The sequence below is a fragment of the Lepidochelys kempii genome, chromosome 2 (genome assembly GCF_965140285.1).
Source record: "Lepidochelys kempii isolate rLepKem1 chromosome 2, rLepKem1.hap1, whole genome shotgun sequence".
NCBI classification, from domain to species: Eukaryota; Metazoa; Chordata; order Testudines; family Cheloniidae; genus Lepidochelys; species Lepidochelys kempii.
In genome coordinates this window covers 33184267-33206926 of record NC_136381.1, presented here as the reverse complement: position 1 = coordinate 33206926, position 22660 = coordinate 33184267, and the positions used below count along the sequence as shown (strand labels likewise).

Here is a 22660-nt window from a genome sequence, read left to right as displayed (position 1 = left end):
AATAGATTACTTACACAGACCAGAGTTTCCCCCTATAATCACAAACAGAATACGAAACTGTTAGCAAATAACTAATTAGAATCACTAATTCTGAGCTTGTGTATCTTTTCAGTATTCCTCTTGTACTGAATAATTGTCTCAGGAAGTTTATAATCAGGATATTTAGAATTTTTACAGAAAACAAAGTGGCCTAAATACTTAAGAAAAAAACAACTACTTACCAAAACCCTAAAAAAGTAGAGATATTCTGCAGCTCCTGAATAGTTGCCACATTCATACTGGAACTTTGCATACCTGTAGAGAGTGTCTAGGTACTCCTGTCTAAACTGAGAAAGAATACAAAATGTTTGTCTTCATTATGAAAGAGATGTAATGGCAATGGGTTGTGAAATGACTCAATAGTGGGTAGTCACATTTAATTACAAATACGTAAGTAGCCTGTAAAGAGCTTCAGGGTCTTTGGATGATAAGTGCAATGATAGCAGTGACCAGAGAAACTAAAACACTGAAACTGAAATAATTACTTCATCCTTTATCCATTCTGCCGAATACAGTAATAACACTAATGTTAGAAGAAGGTACTACAATAATTAAGCATAACCACAAGTTTTAAGGATGCAATTAATATCCAGATTTCCTTGCTTTTATAAGTTTGTAACACATTTAGTTCAATTTAAGCTTTTAAACATTTTCATGCAAGAAGTTTTGCACATCAGCTACATTTAAGCTAGAGAGATAGGCCAGGATGCCATGTTCTTGATATTGCAGGACTGTTGGATTGAATATAATTTAGCCTGTTACTCTTACGTATTTAAAAATGTAAAAATAAAATAATAATAAAAAAAAACTTACACCATGCTTGTCAGCTAGATAATCAAAGAGCATTCGACCATCCCTGTAACAAAAATAAAGATCTGTAAAACAGGTTTAAGCTGACCATCACAAGTTAATGTGTAATACTAAATAAAGCTATTAAAAGGAACACACAACAGTCTCTTTTTTAAACTTCTCCTGAGTATCCCTATAATCTGTTGCTGTGTGAAAGGCCCACACAAACCCAGGGGACTGAGTATACGGAATAAATTGTGAATCTGAATAGCCATGATGTGCTGTCAAACGAACTAAAAGAATTTCACATTCACCATAACAACTCTGGATATTCTTGTTCTCCATATAAACGTCCAATCCCTCCAAATATTGATAAGTTCTTGGGATGATGTCCCAGACCCACTGAACTCAGTGGCAAAACTACCATGGACTACAGCGGAGCCATTCGCCTTTGGACTCAAATTACATTCTAAGTCAACTGAGTTCTATCTAATTATGCAGCTGGTGAAAAAATATTTCCCTTTGGTCAGTTCTGAATTTGCACCTTTCCATTTCACTGAGTGTCCCCTTGTTATGCAACAAAGAGAAGAGAAGCACCCAAGCTTCATTCTCTACCACTCATGATTTTATAAGCTTTTATCATGTCCCCTCTTATTAATCTGATTTCTTAGGTAAACAACCCCAATCTTTTCAACTGTTCTATACAGGAGAGTTTTCCATGTCCCTACTCTTATCTTTCTCATCACCTTTCTCGGAACTCCCTTGTTTCCATCAATTTACCAAGAAGAGATGCAAGGCTTACTGGTCTTCCCCAGATCACCCCTAGAACTTTTTTTTTTAATATACAGGTACAACATTTGGTACCCTCCAATACAGTAGCTCTTCTTAATGGGACTGTACATTTTTGCTAGCTGGTCATGTTTCAGATTTTTCAGAACTCTTTAATATATACCTTCTGGGTCTGGCAACTCGTTAAATCATCAATTTGTTCCAGCACTTCTACTTCCGACACCTCAATCTCTGGCAGCACTTCATCTTTATTACCAGAAAGAGAGCAGGTCCAATGTAGACAGCTCCCTAATATCCACTGCAGTAAAGAGTGATGCAGAGAAACAGCTTAGCTTCTCAGCAAGTTATTAGAAGGTGAGAAAAATGGACTTGCATTTTTTAAGAAACACAACTGTGCGCTGCACTACTGCCACTGTTAGCTGAAAAAACAACCATGCCGTTAATAAGAAACAACCCCCTGCATACTAAGAACTTGGGCATGGGGGAGTTTTGCATTCAAATCAATTAACAACATTATACTGCATTTATGAAATTACTTCCAAAGGATCTTAAAGCACTTTATAGACAAATTAATATTCATTCAGGATGTTTATCAATTTACAAATTTGAGACCACCAGTATTTTTCAAGGATCTCCAGGAAACTATAAACAAGCCAAGGACTTTTTACTATCTTTGGTGTTGTACCAGAAATTAGCCATGACTTGTTCAGAGCAACTACAGTTTGGATATGTGCAAAACAGATTTTAAAAAAATATTTTTTTTAAACTCAGACTATATACAAAGACTTACTCAAAAGGTCGAATATACATTAACATTTTAAAAGCTGAAAAAATAAAGATACGGAATTGATCAAAACTGTGCAGTTATTGATACTTCATTTACAAGAGCAACGGGGACAAGGATAATTGACTTAGCTGTGAATTTTCATTTTAGGGTCCTCCACATCAAACAGTCTTGACAATGGATCATTTCCTAATCCCACAGCAACTGGAAACAGGCCAGATTTTTGTTCCAAGCCTGGGCTTAGGACAGTCCGTCAGGATGAACTCTCCCAAACGATAATATTTTTCAGCATTGGAAACATACTATATAAAAATTTAATATTGTTATTCAACTCAAATGATTTGCAGCAGCACACTGACATGAAATGTAGGGATTTCTCAGAGGAAAACCTTCCTCCTTTCAAATGTGAGCAACAGCTAGAAAAAACCCTGGACATAATGCAGTCCTCTGTGGGAGAGACTGCCTGTGACACAAAAGGTCCTAGAATGAAAATTCACAGACAAAACAAAATTTTCCTTCAGTTCTCTCCACATCAGACAGTCTTTATAGTGGACTGTATAAAGCCATAAATAATCCACTGGGAGGGAGAATTCAACTTACCCACAGAGAATTGAAAGAAGCATAAGGGCTATTGGGGCACCCTGTTCCATTACACATTTCTTCCAAACACTGCCATGTTTCTAAAGATTGGTATCAATGGTGGCTGGGCCCTATGTAACATAATGAGAAGACTGGCCAGACAAGGGTAGTATCCCTTTCACATGAAGGGAGGGATCACATGGTATTCATTAATACCCAGGCAGAATTTACAAGTCCAAAAGGGATGTATTCTATTGAAAATGCTTCTTATTGTAGCAGAAGCTGATGTATCCATGTGACTCACCCCAATCATATCCTTAATAGATCTCTAAGAGGTTTATTTTCATATTCTGAAGTTTGGGGAACAATGCTGTAATGATAGCATTAGAGTATTTCCCCTGGAATATCAATCTCCTTGTTGAGAGACCTGAGATATAAAAAACTGGACTGTATACCATTGTTTCTCTTTGTACCACAAATAATTTTGTGCCCTTTTCAAAATCTCTCTCTCTATGGTTCTAGTTCTCTAATGTGTAGGAGATGGACTACTGAACCCTTCCTCTTCAGATACAAAGGTTCTTGTTGAGCATGGTTTATTTTAATTTACTTTTGGGAAAAGGATAATCTTGTTCCTGGGACAATGTGAGAGTTCTGTTGAATATCCTTCCCTGATTGTGTCAAGCACCCATTTGCTTGGGTAGTTTACTCCCATGAGAAGCACCCCTCATTGGGAGGAGAAAGCTTCCCCACCTTTGGAAGCTCAAGAGAGAAACTTTAAGGGTTGGATGGTTTTCCAGAGAATCTCAGCCGTGGTATTCCAACTCTCAGAAAAATGAGCAATGGCTTCCTCCTAATGGGCAATCTTTATACTGGAAAGAAAAATGGCTTCAAAGGGAACAAAGAGATACGGTTGTTTGAAGACTCTCCCACTGGGAGGGAGGGACTTAATCCAGTGTCTAAAGCATCAGTGCTCAGTGACTGCTTTGTCTCTACACTCCCCAAAGAGCTTATCAACAAAATATTTGGAAGGATATCAGGTGATATTCTGCAACTCTGGTTTCTTACCATGGCGCAACAGTTGTCCCCAGAAAAGTCTTTGGAAGTTTGAATGTCAGCACATCTTAGGTGATGCATCAGTCATGGAAAGTTGCTAACGAAATCTCATTAAAGGTAGATTTATGTAATTTATTTATTTAGGAACATGCTCAACAATGGCCTCCGAGTTGAATAACGACCTCCACGATAAGAGAATGCAGACAAGAGAATACTCTCAAGGCTTATGTGGATGTATTAAAGTTGAGTTTGAGTGATGATCTTATTTCTCCAGTCTGTGGGTTTGGCAGGAATACTCTGTCAGCTGATATGATTATGCCCTTTACTAAGGAAGTTGCAGCAGGCAGATTAATGAAGACCTTTTAGTCCTTAGTCCAAGGAATTTTCACGTCACCTTACTCGCACCCTCAAAACAGGTGAGAAAAAACTAAAGCTCTCTTTCCATTTCCAAGTTAAAAAAACCAAACAGGTCTTTCATTCTCTAAAAAACATAAGCACCTGTAAAGTTAGACCCTCATTTGTGTGCTTAATTCTGGGAAGGTTAGCCAAGTCTGAGGTACCATGCTCAAAGCCCCAGTTTTAGAGATTTCTCCTTCATTTAACTGATTGTGAGCAACATAGTCACCAGTCCCTGGGCCAAACCCCGAGACAAAGGGTAAGGAGCTCCTGTGAGGGGGAGAGTGCTTTACCTGGGAGTCTGAAACAACAGTCTGCAGGCATGTGTCCTGCATGCCTCCCTAAAGAAAACAGCCATTTCATGGCCTCCTGTGGGATGCCTGGAAGGGGAAAGAAGGCAAGCCCATCTTCCAGGGAACGGGATTGACCGCACAGACTGAGCAAGCTATAGTCACTGCAGACAACTAAATCATTTGTATCAGAGGTCACAGCAACTGGTTGGTATCTCTTATGCAGCTGAGCCCTCACAAGTAAAATAGCTTGTGGGAGAGAGGGTGTGCTCTGGGGTGTTCTCAACTGCCTCAGCACAGATCTTGTCTGCATGCTGGCTGGGAGCAGGAGATTTTTCCGTCTGTGAGCTTCAGTGATTAAGAAAAGCTCCAGTGAAACTTTCCTGTTTGCTCTGCAAGCTATGGGAACAGGGGTCCAATATGTAGGTGAGAAGCAGGGAGCGGTTTACAAATATACCCTGGTTCAATGCTACCGATTCCAGCCTTGTCTCAGGGAAGGGAGCTTTCGGGTGGCCTGCTCAACCATCTCAGCATAGACCTCACCCACATAGCAGCGGAGAGCTGAGTTTGTGCGGCCTACTGTCTGTCTAGAAGAAGTGTTCTTCAAACCCTCCTCAGGAGGCCAGAAGAATATTTTTTGAAGTTTAGCAGTTTTTGAGGAGAAAAACCTCAAAACTGATGAGGAAACAGACATTTTGTTAACAATCCTGTGGAAGCTCTGCTACAAAGAGATCTGGAATCTGCCATATGTGCTGCTTGGAGAAGAAAATCCTCCTGAAATGTGGTCCAAAACCCAGGCTCAAAGCAAAGAACTGGTCTGCCTACAGATCTCATGGAGACGAGAAACACCCCACTGCAAAGACAAACACGGAAGGAACTGACAATTAAGAAGTTTCAATTGATAAAGAGTGTTAAAAACCTCAAATACAGAGGAAAAAGATTAACAATTTCACTCATGAGTTTTCATTCAAAAATGGGGATTTTTTTTTTAATAAAAATTAAGTTCTAATCTAGTCTCGTTGTGTACTCCCCAGACACCGAACTAAGCAGTTTTACATATTAAAAATTCATTGCCTCGTCAAAGTCAGTAAGTATATACAGTTTGCCGTCTACTATAAGCAGATATTTATCTGGGAAGAATAAAGCTGTCATAGATTCAGTCTACAAGTTCCTCCCTTGTGGGAAAAAGCTTTTTTACACATCTCCTGTGCGAACGTGGAAATCATGAGACACTCAAGACCCTGGAAGGCTACTACAATCCCATATACCCATGTGAATATATACTTCAAAATTGAGACGTAGACTGGTTAAACAGCCATGATCACTTCACCATCTAGAAGGTAACAAGGACCGATCCCCTGAGCTCCCTCAAAGAAATCTCCCTTGTTTGGTCAAACTTTCAGATTTACAAAAAACTCAACACCCTCCCCATCTTGAGTACTCATAACATTATGATTCTTCTTTACATGAGACTTCCACCAGTTCAAACTACAGCAGTGAATGTCAATAGTGCCATATACTATAAGAAAAAGACATCTAGTGGGTGAACTGTACCCCTATATGAAACAAGAAAATTCCCCTTAGTTGCTGCTGACAATTTTGAAGCCTAAACTATAAGAGCAGACCCTTCACAACCATGTGTGAAACACAACAGTATATTTGTACATCATATTAAGGAAATAACAATGTAAAAAATAAAATCTGATATATGCACCAACTCAGTACACTGTACTGAATTCCACAAGAGAAAGGATGACAATATCACATTTTAGCATGCAGTTTGTAAGACCATTAGCCAAGCAGAATATGGATGCATTTATCCATGCTGAAAGCTTCAACAACTTATGTCACAGTATTCTGAGGTTTTCAGGTCAGTAAAACGAGCCTTTTCCGGTCCTGGCAAGTATCCCTTGTGTGGCTTTCCAGGATACATAGGGCTTGATTCTCAACTATGCCTAAAGCCAGCAGGAAATCAGACATAGCAGACCTTTGATCCACCACATCCCCTTGCCTCCTCTTCTGCCTCCCCTCACACAGGACGTGGTAGAGTTCTCACACAGATTCCTCCTAGACAAGGGAAGTTTTCCAGCATAAATATCTGGCTGCTTTCAATTCACTTTGTGCCAACCTTAAACATCTAAGCAAGAGACCTTGAAAAACATAAGTCATTCTGAATCCCCAACTTACTGAGTGCTAACTGATCTCAGTCAGGCATTTTGTGTAACTGACTAAATCAAACAATGATATTAAGTGTCTTGAGTTAAATTAAAAGGTTCTGTTCCTATTGTGCACCTTGCCACAAAATCTCTGGAAGGAGGCTGCCCGAGCCTGTGGCTCCCAAGGCCACACTTGTATGTGCTCTTGTAAGCATCTTCTAACAGTATCTTGTTCTTGTACCAATTCTTAATCAGAGATACCTGTGTGAACAAGAGCATCCTTAAAGTCTTTGTATTGTCATAAGATACCTTTCTGTCCACGCAAGAATGCATGTGTGAACTGAAAAGACAGCAAAAAATATCCATAGATTTTCATGATGGGAATACATCATAAGGGAACATTTAAGTAGTCAGGTGCCCTGGTGACCGACCTTCCAACATCTGAGGTATGCAGGAAATCCCTCAGAACAGCTCTGAAGTAGTGAGGGACTTCAGGCAATGAATTACTAGAAACAGGATTCCCTTCAAGACAGTACAGATATGGTGTGCAGCAATTCACAGCTTATCAAGTGCAAACACTATCAAGATGTGCAAGTAGAGAAGGAAAAGACAGCACCATTTACCATTATAACCTCTAGTCAGCAGATTTATCAAGAGAGGAGGGTAGTCCTTATACAACTTTAGAGACGCAAACTCCCTAAAGATGTGGTGACAGCTCACAAGTTGGGAGAGTCCTAAACAGATATACCATAGGGAGCTTATCCCTATGGCTTAGTGGCAAGTCACACATGAAGCAGATTCAAACTGAACAGCAGATGTCTCATCTGACAAATGGAAAGAAAAAAGAATGCACAAGACGGTGACAGTTAAACAAAACAGCTATAACTGCCTGAGGTACTAATCAGCACAAAGCTATTTCCTACTACTTGTTAAACTACAAACTGAAGCAAAAAAATATATTTAGTTAATTTAAGTCCCAAGGAAAGCCTCAGGACATTTCTATTTTAACTGCTTTTAGTTGATTTTATGACTCGCGCAACAGGCATAGAGAATTATATCATCAGCAAAAAAAAAAAAGATGAGCACAGAAGACAGAACATACCCCTTTGCTGTGGGTTTTTTGGGAAATGAGGTGAACTGCTGCCCTCAAAACTCAAATTACATGGGGGTCCTAGTCAGCTGCACAGCACCGACCCAAGATTGGGGAGCAATACAGTTACTATGAAGTAAGTTACTTTAAGTTCTCACCTCTGAATATGGAACTGCGTATGTCATATGGTAATTTATAGTTCTAAAAAACCCCAAATCAGTAAAATTTATGTATACATAAATACATTTTAATCATTTTAGTCTGCCATTTCCCAAAATACAGCCTGTCTCAGTATAATGTGAGAACAAAGGCAGACTCAAAAAGCAAAATTCTATTCCTTCTGGAATATCAGACACCACAAAATTTCACTTCCAGTAAACTGTTATTAACTATACTTTTTACAGCCTATTTTTTCCTAGAATTCTTAGAATAACTTAGCTTGAGCATTACTTATTAAGGCTTTAAGAAAATTGAGATTTTTTTGGTTCAGAAGTTGTCCACAGTTGTTACAGTTGTGTTTTTGGTGCCTTTAGTTCAATTACCATAAAAAAGACCACAAGGACACACAAAGTGTGTGCAAAGGTGCCCTCAAAGAAGAGATGTGGTAGGGTTTGCAGGTTAGGGCAGCCTTCAGGACAAAGGTGTGGAGGTCTCTCAGGGCAGAGGTGTGGACGGTGCAGGTGTGTGGGGGCAGCTCGAGGGATTCAGGACCCAAACTCTTTGTTTGTAACTGGCTAGATGTCAAGTTGGCATCAGGGTCCTTTATCAGGAGCTGGATACTCCCCACGCATTCCTCCAATTCCGGGGTGGGGGGGCACACCCAAACCCATGCATCCTAGAGCTGGCCCCAGTGCAGAGATCCCTGGAGGCTCCCCATCCCAGCTTCACATCCTGTGGAAGGCATAAGACCCAACACCTACCTGGCCCCACTTACCATGAGAGGCAAAGTTGCTCAAGTCATGCAGGAGACACTGAGGCTCAGCAAGCCTGACCTGCACCACTTGGCAGAGGCAGAACCACACTTGGGCAAAGTTTGAGCCCTCCAGGGAACACAACCCCAACCCCACCTCCTCCTCTTCCACCTCTGCCCCCAACATGTTCACCAAGTCACAACACCACTCACTGAAATTTGGCCCTGCCACCCCTTCATCATGACCAGGTTTCAGTGAGTGATATTGTACAAAAGTTGTGGTGAGAGTTGTTAGTTGCAGTGAGTGTTGAAAGTTGAAGTTTTTACAACAAAAATCATGGCCCACAATTTTCTTTCAGCCTTATGTATTATAAATATTTGCCATGGTCCTGCAAGCAGATCCATGCAGGAATACATGTTCATGTTGAGCTTCACTGAGGTTAAGGGGATTCCATGTGGGTGCAAGGTTACTCCCACATGGCTTCAACTGCAGGAGGAAGACCTTAATAATTAGATGCATCAATATATTTTATTTTCATTGTTCACTGTAGTGTATTGGCAGGACGTAATTTAAGATATTTAAGAAATAAGCCCATTTCATATGGGTTAATGGGAATAACTGTGCTTTCTTTGCAACTGGTTATATTAATTACATTTTATGCCCAGAAATATTTGAACAACTCAAAATTTATCAGAGTACTGAAATGTTAGCTTGCCATTCTGTCCATGCCATTTATCATGAGTACTACAAATATTAAGGAATTGCAATGATATGCTGCATTAAAAAAATATTTCTTGGGGGGGAGGGGGGTGAAATTCAGGTACGGCATTTTTTGAAACTCTCTAATGAAAGCTACTGAACAACTTGGTTCAGGTGTTGCACATAATATAACATTCTGAACTAAGGAGAAAACAGGCTGCAATTCTCAGGGCTGGTCTTCACTACAGGGAGATCAAAAGTCAATGCAGCAGAGATCGATTTAGCGGATCTAGCGAAGACAGGCTAAATCAATGGCAGAGCGCTTTCTGGTCGACCCCAGTACTCCAGCTCTCTGAAAGAGTAAGGGAAGTTGACCGGAGAGAATCTCCTGGCAACACAGTGCAGCAAAGACACCGGGGTAAATTGACCTAAGCTACATCGCAGCTGGAGTAGCATAACTTAGGTTGACTTACCCCTGTAGTGAAGACAAGCCCTCAGACTCGCTTCTTGAATTGGCAGGCCTATGAAAGTGCCTCAGGTTGCTGATGCTTCTAGCTGTTTACGAAGTTACTTTCGTTACCTCTGAAGGTGATTACAACAGCAAATTATGTGCCTGGAAGGATGATACTTCAACATTCTACTTTGAAGGTGTTATGTGAAAAGAGCAGCAGAAAATTAACATATCACTTGGGCTTTTCAGGGATGACTTCAAAGGCCTTTCTAACCATTTCATCACCTAAACACAAATAATATTTAAATTATGACAAAACATTTCTTACAAGAGGATTTATTTTTATATTTAACCACTTTGGTTGTCAACATCCTGAAGTATAAGCTTTCCCTCACAGAGACATTATTAATGGTAAGCAGAATATCATCATATGGGGGCCAAGACATCACAGCATAAATATTAATATCCGGTACAGGCAAAGGGAGCAAAGATTTTCAGCTTTAAACTGACAACTGTTAATTAGAAAGCCTCTTTACACTGGTCCAACAAGGCATCTGGGAAGATGAACTCCTGCAATGTCTAGAGTATTAAAGAAAATATTACCTAGTAGATTGCATTTGTCTTGTAGTTTCTGGGTCTTCAAACATCTTGACAATTGGCTCAGTTTCTAACTGAAGCTGTTTCAGTTGTGCAACAACAGCAGTCCTCTTTTCACGCAAAGCTAGATAAAGAAAGAGTACAATGTAAAGTTAACATCTTCTCAAGCAGCCTGTAGTTATCTGATGTAGAATCAGCAGTGTGCTGAGTACCTTGGTATCCAAAAACCTCAGCTCATTTGTCCCCTCAGTCAAGCCACATTAACAGCCACAATGATTAATAAAGAATTAAAGGAATGTGATATAATTAATGCCAAACAACATGGCTTTATGGAAAATAGATCCTGCCAAACTAACTTAGTATTTTTTGATGAATTACAAGTTGAGCTGATAAAGGTAACAGTGCTGAGATAACATTTCTGTACAGCATTTGACTTGGTACCACATGACATTTTGAATTAAAAAAACCAAATGATATAAAATTAACATGGCACAAAAAATCAATTCAAAGCTAGCTAACTGATACATCTCAAAATAATTGTAAAAGACGAGTCATCACTGAATGAGTGTTTCTAGGGGGGGCCACACAGATCAGTTCTTGGCTCTATGCTATTTAACATTTTTTATCAATGACCTGGAAGAAAACAAAATCATGGATAGTTTGCAGCTGACACAAAAATTTGGGGAATGGTAAATAATGAAGCGAACAGGTCGGTGATACAGAGTTATCTGGACTGTTTGATAAATGGGCGACAAGCACACAATATGCATTTTTAATGCGGCTAAATATATATGTATACATCTAGGAATAAAGAACACAAAGCATGCTTATAGGATGGGAGTCTCTATCTAATCACCTGAGCATGAGCTCCCAGTGAGATGCTGTGGCCAAAAGGTCTAATGCAACCCCGGGATGCATAAACAAGGGAATCTTGAGTAGGAATAAGGGCTATTTTACCACTGGATTTGGCTTTGACTGCTCCTGGAATACTTTGTCGAATTCTGGTGCTCACATATCAAGAAGAAGGTTTATAGATTGGAGAGAGTTCAGAAAAGAGCCATGAAAATAATTAAAGGATTAAAAAACATGCCTTTCAGTGATAGAGTTCCTTTAGTCTATTTAGCTTAACAAAAAAGAAGGTTAAGGGGTGACTTGATTACAGTCTATAAGTAGCTACATGGGGAACAAATATTTAATATTAGGCGCTTCAATCTAGCGGAGAAATGTATAATAAGATCCAACGGCTGCAAGTTGAAGCTATACAAATTCAAACTGGAACTAAAGTGTACCTCCACACTCTGAACAGTTGAAGTAATTAATCATTGGAACAACTTACCAAGGGCCCTAGTGAATTCTCCATCACTGGCAATTTTTAAATCAAGACTGGATGTTTTTTCTAAAAAGATATGTTTTGGGACTTATTGGGGAAATTTATGTCCTGCATTATACAGAAAGTCAGACTAGATGACAACACTGGTCTTTTGGACTTGGAATCCATGACTTATTATACAAGTGACTAGCTTAATAAAAAGTCACTATCTCTATGGAAGAGTTTTACAGCACAGTCGTGAACAACAAGATTTCTCACTCATCATGAAGGAAGAAACTATATTTTGGATACATTTGCTTGCTTCTGACAAAGTTGCAAAGGTGAAAAGCAACAGAAAGGAAGATGCTACATATATTCAAGGGGAATGGAATAATTATCTGCTGAACTGAAACTGTACGAAAAATCTTCTACAAATCTAGGCTAGATTTTTGTTCAGCAAGCACTCAAACTCTGACAGAAAACGTATTTGAAAAGTAAGAAGGATGCTTATAAGCAGCCTAATCTGCAAAATAACTTTCAAGCTGGTAGAAATAGTAAGGAACACTATAGTTTTACATCTAGTGCTACTATGTGTGATAGAGGAAACATTTAAATATCAACTTGAAGAAACCATGCTTTGGAACAGAGAACAGCCAAAGTGTGAGAAAAATCTGCTATTTGAGTATAGAACTTAATGGAGCAAGAGGACCCGCCAACCAATCCAGCAAGGAGACCAAGGGCGTGGCTACACTTGCAAGTTAGAATGCATTAAAGCAGCCCCAGGAACACTAACTCCTGATGTGTCCACACTGGCAAGGCACGTAAAGCACTCTGCAGCTGGAGCGCTCCTGGTAATCCACCTCCACGAGAAGCATAAAGCTTGCTACGCCCCGGCTGAAATGTCCAGGCATCAGTGTGAACGAGGTGTTGTATTACTGCGCTGTGATTGGCCTCCGGAAACATCCCATAATCCCCTGAAGTCAAGTGGCCACTCTTTTCATTGTTTTGAAATCGGCTACAGGAATGCGGATATACCCTTTCAAAGCTCCATTTCTGACAGCCAGCATGTTTATCTGCTCTGGGACAAAGCAACCATTACTGTGGAATGCTGCTTGCTGTAAGTGTGTGAGACAGAGAGGCGTTGGGGAGGAGGGTCTGCTGCTGTCTGAACTTACAAGACAGCATGCTGACACACTCAGCCCCCCCCAACACCTACACACAACATGCTCCACACCCCCTCCACCCCCCACACATTTGAAAAGCACACTGCAGCCACTTGCACACTGGGATAGCTACCACAATGCACTGCTCTTTGTGGCATTGCAAGAGCTGCTAATGTGGCCACACCAGGGCACTTCCAGCTGACAGTGTAAACACAGTGCAGTGTTTTCCCTACTGCGGTCTCCGAAGGCTGGTTTAACTCACAGCACTCTACGTCTGCAAGTGTAGCCATGCCCAAAGGTAATGAAAAGAATGAAGTTGTCCCAACAACCACTGCAATCAACTACAGTATTAATTCCACAGAAGAATGATCCTGGGCATAATCACACCACAAATTTGAGAACGAGTTCTAGTGGACGAACTGGTAATGGTGAGTAATTCACAAGTCAGTCTAAACCTGAGAATCACTTGCCCGATAAGTGGTACTTCAATATGATGGAACTATCCACACCTTCAGTTGACTCTTGTGATTACAAAAATGAAGGTGGTGGGGGTAGAAGAGGGCAAAAGGAGAAACCATTCAGTTACCTTACTGATTATATGAAAGCGCGATCATCACTACAAAAGGTTTTTTCCTCCTGCTGATAATAGCTCACCTTAATTGATCACTCTCATTATAGTGTGTACGGCAACACACATTTTTTCATGTTCCCTGTGTATATGCATACATATATATCTTCCTACTGGATTTTCCACTGCATGCACCTGATGAAGTGGGTTTTAGCCCACAAAAGCTTATGCTCAAATAAATTTGTTAGTCTCTAAGGTGCCACAAGTACTCCTGGTTCTTTTTGCTGATTCAGACTACCACGACTACCACTCTGAAACATGTTTATTCTGTGACTCCTGCAGTTGAACAAGTTAAATGTAAGGAAGGCAGAAGAAAATATAATTATTAAATGTGTGTGAATGCATTTGTTTAATGTATTTTCACTAAATTTCTAGCTTTAACCAGTTAATACTGTAAAGTTTCTTAAGAATGCAACTCAGCTATAACCTTGGCAACAGTTATTCAGCTGACAGAAAGAGTGAGAGTTGCCCATATGTAAATCTTCATGGTATGGGTAAAAAGAATAATTTACACTACTTATAAATTATGTGTATAAAAGTAGTCTGTACAGAGAGAAAATTAAGTGGACAGAAGTGCGCCATAGGTCAGATTTATTGCACAGAGCACCAAGCAAGCAAATAGTCCTGAATAGTATTTGACTCTGAAAGTGTTACCTGCAGTAAACTTTATTTTACACTGTTAAATAAAGTTAATGATGGTTAACATTTGAATCATCATGTACAGAAGAAATTTTGTAGTGCAAGTTATTATAAGAAATATGGAATAGCAGTATAGCTGAATAGGTATCAAATTGTCAATAATACAGAATAGTTTATTTTTCAAGAATAAATTACATGCTCTAGAAAATGCAAAAAAAAAAAAGGATAATTTTGGGGGAATGTAGCTGGATTGTGTGTGGAATGCAGGCAGAGGTGTCCCAATAACCAGACTTATTCCCTCAGCTTTCTTCCAGATATGAACTCTCAAACTTCAAGGAATTGTTCCTACATATATGTAAGCTATTAAAGTGAAACATTATCCAACTAAATAACTGCACATCAGCTGAAATGGTCTACTGTAAGACTGAAAAAAAACTTAAATAAAAATGTTAAGATTGCCAAGCAGGTACTCAAAAGTTAGGAAATGCTCGAATTGAATGCTTGTACATTAATTTGCTCCCCGGGCATGTTTGTGTAACAACATTCTAGCCTAGTATCAAAAGGAAAGTTTGTGGAAGAGCCAGGAGTAGAACCCAGATTTCTTTGGTCCCAGCCCATTGCCTTAAACACAAGAGAACTTTCTGTTACTCACTGCCTCATCTTGAACAATCAGTGAAGCAGAGGTCTTGTAGAACAAGCTTTATGTGATCCTGTAAAGACTAATGAAGTCATTCCTAACTTTTGAGTACCTGACTTTGGAACCTTAAGGATCCCTAAACAGTTTTTTTGTAAGTAACATTAGCTGCAAAGTTATACTAATTTACCTGTAGCCCCAATGCCTAGACTCTGGGTGAAAGGATAATTCACCCCTTGTTGCAGAACGTTTGACCTCTCTGTTGTTTTATGTTTTTATACATGACATAGGAACCATAACTTTGAACTTCCACACGTGATTAAACCTCAATCACAACTGACCTGAAATTCATATGCAGTACTAAAATGGAAATATCTTGTCTCTATGGTTTCCAAGATTGAATGCTCTAAAGGAAAGTTTTAACACAGCCAGCCAGCCCACCCTCCCTCCCCCTCACACACTTCTAAGTGTGCAATATTATATTTTCACAGGCAAGGAATATGTAACCAATAATATAGCATCAGGGGAGTTATGGTAATCCCAAAGTCTTTGTTATTGGTCATGAAGTACTCTTAATACCACTTTGAAACTAAATTTTTAAATGAAAGAAAATATTTTACAAGATTAGTGACAATAACCTTTTTTTGAACAAGGCACCTGCTTTCATTAATCATCTTTCCTTAAACTTAATACTGATACTTTTATTCCATAGGTACCAAGTACTGCATACACGTTATTACCAACTATCAGTGTATTCTTCAGAACCATACCAGAATACGGTGCCAAGCGAGCAGTGGTCAGAAGGAAAGGAGGACAAAATGACAAATGTTTTAAACAAAAACCACCACCAGGGACAGTTTTAAGACCGTAAAATTGGCAGCTGTTGGAAAGGATTGTTACGATTTCATTCACTCAAGCATCTACTTGAAAACTGACTGCAAAATCCACAGACCCATTTATGACCAAGCTTACCATGAGGAATCTCATCTGAATAAAGGTTTTTGTACACATCCATAGCGAAATCCACCATGTTGGTATCACTAAGAAGCTCCAATTTTCCTTGAAGTAATTCTTTTTCATTGTATATCTGAAACAATAAGTTAAAAAGATTTCATATAACATATTGAAACATTCTTTAAATAAAGCATCTGATTACTTTTTAAAGATAGCTCTGCTTATTTATGAATAAGCTGGGAATAACATGACCTTAAATTTGACATTACGTAGCTTTTCAAAACTCCCCACAATTCTTTTCCACTAGTGGGAGAGTTGATAACCTTTTTGTATCTCCTATGATGACAATGATACATTATGCATGTTGTATTATAGTTGTAAAATGTTAAATATTTTAACATCAAAGAACATTCAGCTGGATGACCCTTAAAATTGTATCTGGTTTGATAATTTACACTCAGTAAGAACCATATGGCAGAAGTGTTGTGGTAAAAATTAGTGTAATATTTCCACGTTGGATTTAAGTAAAAATTAATTAAGTAAGAAATTATTTGGTATTCTGGCAGCCTGTTTACCTACTTCGGAATTGCCTGCAGCAAAACTCCAGTCAGAAACCGTATGCAGTCTGACATACCTTTCAGCAACAGCTGTAGAACTAAATTTCCTGTCTATACTAATTTACAGCTACACTGCAGTTCATTGCATCAAAATGGTGAACTGTGGAAATAACATCAAAAACAACTGAACAGTAAATTCAAAATTTATATAGTTTTAAAGAGACGTGTCCCATTATCCAGCCACATTAGGATCAACTGAGCATGTTTTTAAAGTTTAGTAACTCCTCACTTAAAGTTGTCCTGGTTAACAGCGTTATGTTGCTGATCAATTAGGAAACTTGCTCGTTTAAAGTTGTGCAATGCTCCCTTATAAGGTCGTTTGGCAGCCGCCTGAGTTGTCCACTGCTTGCAGGAAGAGCAGCCCTTTGCAGCTAACTGGTAGGGGCTTGGAACCAGGGTGGACCGGCAGACCCCCTATCAGCTCCCCGTTCCCCTAAGTTCCCTGTGCAATAGCTGCCCAATAGGCTATCAATTGCTGGCAGTTCAGCTGTCCCAACCACTACTGCATGTGCTTCTCCTGCTCTCCGCCTTGGAGCTGCTGTCCAGAGCCTCCTGCTTGCTGGGAGAGGAGGAGGGGGGGCTAATGTCAGGGTGTCCCCCTTCCCCCTGCTCCTGTACCCCACTTACCCCATCTCCATAGAGCAGGGGGACACACACGACATGGCTCAGGAGGGAGGGAGCTTCCTGGCAGCAGCTGCTGCAGTCTCAGCTTGCTGATTAACTTAACAAGGTAGTGTACTTTAAGAGTGGTGTCAGCGAAATGCACCTCTCTCTCTCACACACACACACAGGGTGTGTGTCTCTGTCTGCCATGCTGTCTTCCCTCCCTCCATTTGTGCTGCCTTGTAGAGTGTGAGGCTACATTAACAACAACGAGTTAACCCTTGAGGGCTCAGCCAATTGCTAGTTCATCATTTAGTAGTAAGGCATTCCCTGGGAAATATCACACCCTCTGACTCCACCACCTCAACTAAGCTTCACAATCATCATCGCTGTGTACAGTATTAAATTGTTTGTTTAAAACTTATAGTATGTGTCTGTGTGTGTACACAGAGACTTTTGTCTGGCAAAAAAAAAATCCCTGACCCCACCCCACCCCCATTTACATTATTTCTTATTAGGAAATTGGATTCACTTAACATAGTTTCACTTAAAGTCGCATTTTTCAGGAACATAACTACAACGTTAAGTGAGGAGTTACTGTATTTGGATTCATCTACTGCAGGGGTTCCCAAACTTGGTTTGCGGCTTGTTCAGGGTAAGCCCCTGGCGGGCCGCGAGACGCTTTGTTTACCTGAGCATCCGCAGGTACGGCTGCTCAGGTAAACAAAGCGTCTCGCGGCCCGCCAGGGGCTTGGTTTGCGGCTTGTTTTAGGGTAAGCCCCTGGCGGGCCACGAGACACTTTGTTTACCTGAGCATCCGCAGGTATGGCCGCTCAGGTAAACAAAGCGTCTCGCGGCCCCCTCAGGGGCTTACCCTGAACAAGCCGCAAACCAAGTTTGGGAACCCCTGGTCTACTGCACAATTTCCTAATAGGCTAGGCATTAAAAAAAATAAAGTTGGACAAAATACATTGATATCTAAGGGTAGACACAAAAGAGTAGTAAGTAACTAACCAGTTACTCCTCTGTGAACTTGATTATTATGTGGTGTTTTACCCTACAGAACTGCAAGCTTTGTATTTAGACTATATGTATGTTTACTTTTCACAAATTAAGCAACTACAAAATGTGTCCTTTTTGTATTATTTTAAAAACTAGGTTTTTCTAAAAAATAAAAAACATTCAGTATATGCAAAACTCCCATTGACTACAATGGGAGTACTTCCTTATTCTGTGGAGTCTGCCAATTTGCTTGTGATGAGATTAACGATAACCAGATCTCTATGCAGGAAAAGCCTACTTTATTTAGGTTTCAACAAGTATTTTAGAAAGTTTTGTGGGTAGCTGTAGCTTTGTTTTAGATTCATATGTGCTGTCTAGGAAAGCTACACTAGTGCAGTCACTAGAGCTGACATGAGCAGCCAAAAGGGAGGACATTTATACTGGTGCTCTGAGTTCACGGCCCCCCCAAAAACTAGACACACCGTTTGTCCAATGTTAAACTCAGTAGTCTTGGTTTTCTAACATTAGCCATTAATATTATTGGCTAGAGATCCAGTACTCAGATAAAGCCACACTTGTTTTTGTCTGGTATCTGATGGGGGAACGCCATAATGAAAAGCGTGCTACTCTGTGCATGCAAGGTCATGCAGGCTGGGAAGTATGCTCTTCAAAATTGCAGCCCCCTGCTCCCTCATGTAGCATAACCTCACATGCACTCTGGGTGTGACATCATGCAGAGGTGGGCAAAGTCACACCCTCAGGCCTGTCCCAGGAAGTACCAGAACTGAGACTGGCCAACCTACCCAAAATCTCTATTGTCTACATAAATAAAAGTGCGTAAATAAAAGTGAAATAGGAGGGAGTGAGGCCCCAACACACACAACATACTAAGGCCCCAAATTTCTCTAGATTAGCCTGCAAGTCACAGTTTAGCTTTACACCAATGTGTAAGAACATAAGAACAACCAGAGTGGGTCAGACCAAAGGGCCACCTAGCTCAGTATCCTGTCTTCCAACAGTGGCCAATGCCAGGTGCTTCAGAGGGAATGAACAGAGCAGGTAATCATCAAGTGAGCCACCCCCTGTCGCCCATTCCCACTAGAAAACAGTGGCTAGGGACACCATCCCTGCTCATCCTGGTCAACAGCCATTGATGAACCTATCCTCCAAGGATGCATCTAGCTCTTTTTCGAATCCTGTTATAGTCTTTGTCCTCACAACATTCTCTGGCAAGGAGTTCCACAGGTTGACTGCATTGTGTGAAGAAATATTTCCATTTACTTAAAACTTGCTGCAATTAAATTTCATTTGGTGACCCCTAGTTCTTGTGTTAGGAGGAGAAAATAACACTTCCTTATTTACTTTCTCTGCACCAGTCATGATTTTATAGACCTCTATCATATTCGTCCCCCCACCCCCCACTTAGTCATCTCTTTTTCCAAGCTGAAAAGTCCCAGTCTTATTAATTTCTCCTCACATGGAAGCTGTTCCATCCTCCTGATCATTTTTGTTACCCTTTTCTATACCTCTTCCAATTCAAATATATCTTTTTTGAGATAAGGTGACCACATCTGCACACAGTATTCAAGATGTGGGCATATCATGGATTTATATAAAGGCAATATATTTTCTGTCTTATCTATCCCTTTCTTAATGGTTCCCAACATTGTTAGCTTTTTTGACTACTGCTGCACACTGAGTGGATGTTTTCAGAGAACTATCCACAATGACTCTAAGATCTCTCTCTTGAGTGGTAACAACTAATTTAGACCCCATCCTTTTATATGTATAAAAAATCTCTAAGGATGAAGATTCCATTACTTCCCTACGTAACCCACTCCAGTGCTTCACCACCCTCCTAGTGAAATACACCTTTACCCTGATATAACGCGACCTGATACAACACGAATTCAGATATAACCCAGTAAAGCAGCGCTCCGGGGGGATGGGGCTGCGCGCTCCGGTGAATCAAAGCAAGTTCAATATAACGCGGTTTCACCTACAACGCGGTAAGATTTTTTGGCTCCCAAGGACAGCGTTATATCGGGGTAGAGGTGTAGTTTTTCCTAATTTCCAACCTAGACCTCCCCCACTGCTCCTTGTTCGGTCATCTGCCACCACTGAGAACAGCCTAGCTCCACCCTCTTTGGAACCCCCCTTCAGGTAGTTGAAAGCTGCTATCAAATCCCCCCCACTCTTCTCTTCTGCAGACTAAATAAGAGGAGAGGCTGCTGGAACAGGGGTTAAGTCATGTGCCCCAGCCCCCTAATCATTTTCATTGCTCTCCGCTGGACTCTATCCAATTTGTTCACATCTTTTCTGTTGTGGAGGCCCCAAAACTGGACGTAATGTGGCCTCACCAGTGCTGAATAAAGCAGAATAATCATTTCCCTCGATCTGCTGGCAATGCACCTACTAATGCAGCCCAATATGCCATTAGACTTCTTTGGCAACAAGGGCACACTGTTGACTCATATCCAGCTTCTCATCCACTGTAATCCCCAGGTTCTGTTCTGCAAAACTGCCGCTTAGCCAGTCGGTGCCCAGCCTGTAGCAGTGCATGGGATTCTTCCATCCTAAGTGCAGGACTTCGCACTTGTCCTTGTTGACCCTCATCAGATTTCTTTTGGTCCAATCCTCCAATTTGTCTAGGTCACTCTGGACCCCCATCCCTAACTTTCAGCATATCTACCTCTTCCCACAACTTAGTGTCAACCGCAAACTTGCCGAGGGTGCAATCCATCCCATCATCCAAATCATTAATGAAGATACTGAACAAAACAGGCTCCAGGACTGACCCTTGGTGCACTCCGCTAGATACTGGCTGCCAACTAGACATGGAGCCATTGATCACTACCCGTTGAGCCCGACAATCTAGCCAACTTTCTACCCACCTTGTAGTGCATCCATCCAGCCCATACTTCTTTAACTTGCTGACAAGAATACTATGGGAGACCGTATCAAAAGCTTTGCTAAAGTCAAAATGTATGAGATACGCATTTTGCCACCTCACAGTTTACCCCTTTTTTCAGATCATTATGAATATGTTGCATAGTACTGGTCCAAGTACACTATGGGGAGGCAGCACTATATACACCTCTCTCCACTGTGCAAACTGAACTTTTATTTCAACCCTTTCTTTCCTATGTTTTAGACAATTACTGATCCATGAGAGGACTTTCCCTCTTATCCCATGGCATCTTACTCTTCTTAAATGCCTTTGATGAGGAACCCTGTCACAGGCATTCTAAAAATCTAAGTACACTCTAACTACTTGAACACCCAAGTCCACACGCGTGCTGACCCCCTCAAAGAATTCTAGTAGGCTGTAAGGCATGATTTCCCTTTATAAAAACCATGTGAATGCTTCCCCAACAAATTATGTTCACCTATAACAGTTTTGGAGAATCAGGGGTTTAAACTGTAATGCAGACAAGGCCTTGGAGCCACAAGGCTCCTCAATAATACTAAAAGGTTTAGGAGACACAAGGCAAGGGAATAAGAGAGTGATGGGAAGGGAAGGCATGCCTGCACAGGTGCAGGTCCGGGGGAGGTTCCCTCGCCTTACCGGGGCGGGGGTGGTGATACGCCTACCAGCAGCTGGAGAACAGGCCCCAAACCCGTGGACAGATGGGGAGGAAGTTCCTCCACCTTGCCACGTGACGGGGTCCACGGTCGCGGGCAGCTGGGGAAGGATCCCGCCCCCCTTGGTAGGGAACGGGACTCAAGCCTGCGGGGGCCGGGCAGGGAAGGATTCCCCCACCCCGCCTGGTGAGGGGACGCGGGGCGCAGGCCCGAGGGCAGCTGGAGGAGGATGCCCTGCAGCCCCTAGGGAGAGGAGGAGAAGAAGAGCAGGCAGCTCCGAATCTGCTCTCCAGCCGCCCCCCGTTTTCCGCAGTGACTCCGGAGCGCGCAGAGCGGCCCACATGGGACAGGCCGCTGGACTCCAGGCAGCTCTTCCCGACCTCCCAGCGCATGGCCGCGGCCCGCCCAGCTGCAACGCTGCCCGTGAGGCGCGCCCATCGCTCAGGCCGGCAGCCCCGGGCCGGGCCTCATTACCGCCCTCCCCCCGAGAAGGAGCAGGCCCAAGGGCTGGTTTCCGCCTCCCACGTGTCGGGCGGGGGCGCGGCCCGGTCTCCACGTACCTCCTTGACGGACAGGAACTCGAGCAGCGGGAAGACCAGGTGCCGGTCCAAGAAGTGCGCGATGCGGGTGGTCAGGTCGTACTCCGCCATCTTGGGAAAAGGGGGCGGTGCCGCGCCCGGGCCGCTTCACCAACGCGCACAGAGACGCGGCCGCGGCGCCGTCATGGGGGAAGGGGCGTGGTCAGAGTGAACGTAGTGCGCGCGCGCGCGCATGTGGGCTGGCCGCCGGCGGGAGAGATGGTCTGTGCGCATGCGTGATGGCTGGGACACGTGCGGGCGTTCTGGGCGTGCTCGCGCTCAGGGCTTAGTGAAGAAGGAGGCTGGCAGCGCGCTGAGAGCGCCT

At 41.8% G+C, this 22660-nt stretch overlaps 1 protein-coding gene across 1 annotated transcript in view; it reads right to left on the bottom strand.

Moving 5' to 3' along the window:
• EIF3E (eukaryotic translation initiation factor 3 subunit E) overlaps positions 1 to 22448 on the bottom strand; it is a 58432-nt gene extending 35984 nt beyond the window's left edge. The window contains exons 1-5 of the mRNA XM_073330322.2: positions 22318 to 22448; positions 15969 to 16083; positions 10630 to 10747; positions 853 to 895; positions 222 to 326 (exon numbers count right to left, since the gene is read on the bottom strand). Coding sequence (XP_073186423.1) covers positions 222 to 326; positions 853 to 895; positions 10630 to 10747; positions 15969 to 16083; positions 22318 to 22407 — 471 coding nt within the window. The 5' untranslated portion in view covers positions 22408 to 22448. The remainder of the gene's footprint in view (positions 1 to 221; positions 327 to 852; positions 896 to 10629; positions 10748 to 15968; positions 16084 to 22317) is intronic.
• Positions 22449 to 22660: the final 212 nt, after the last annotated feature.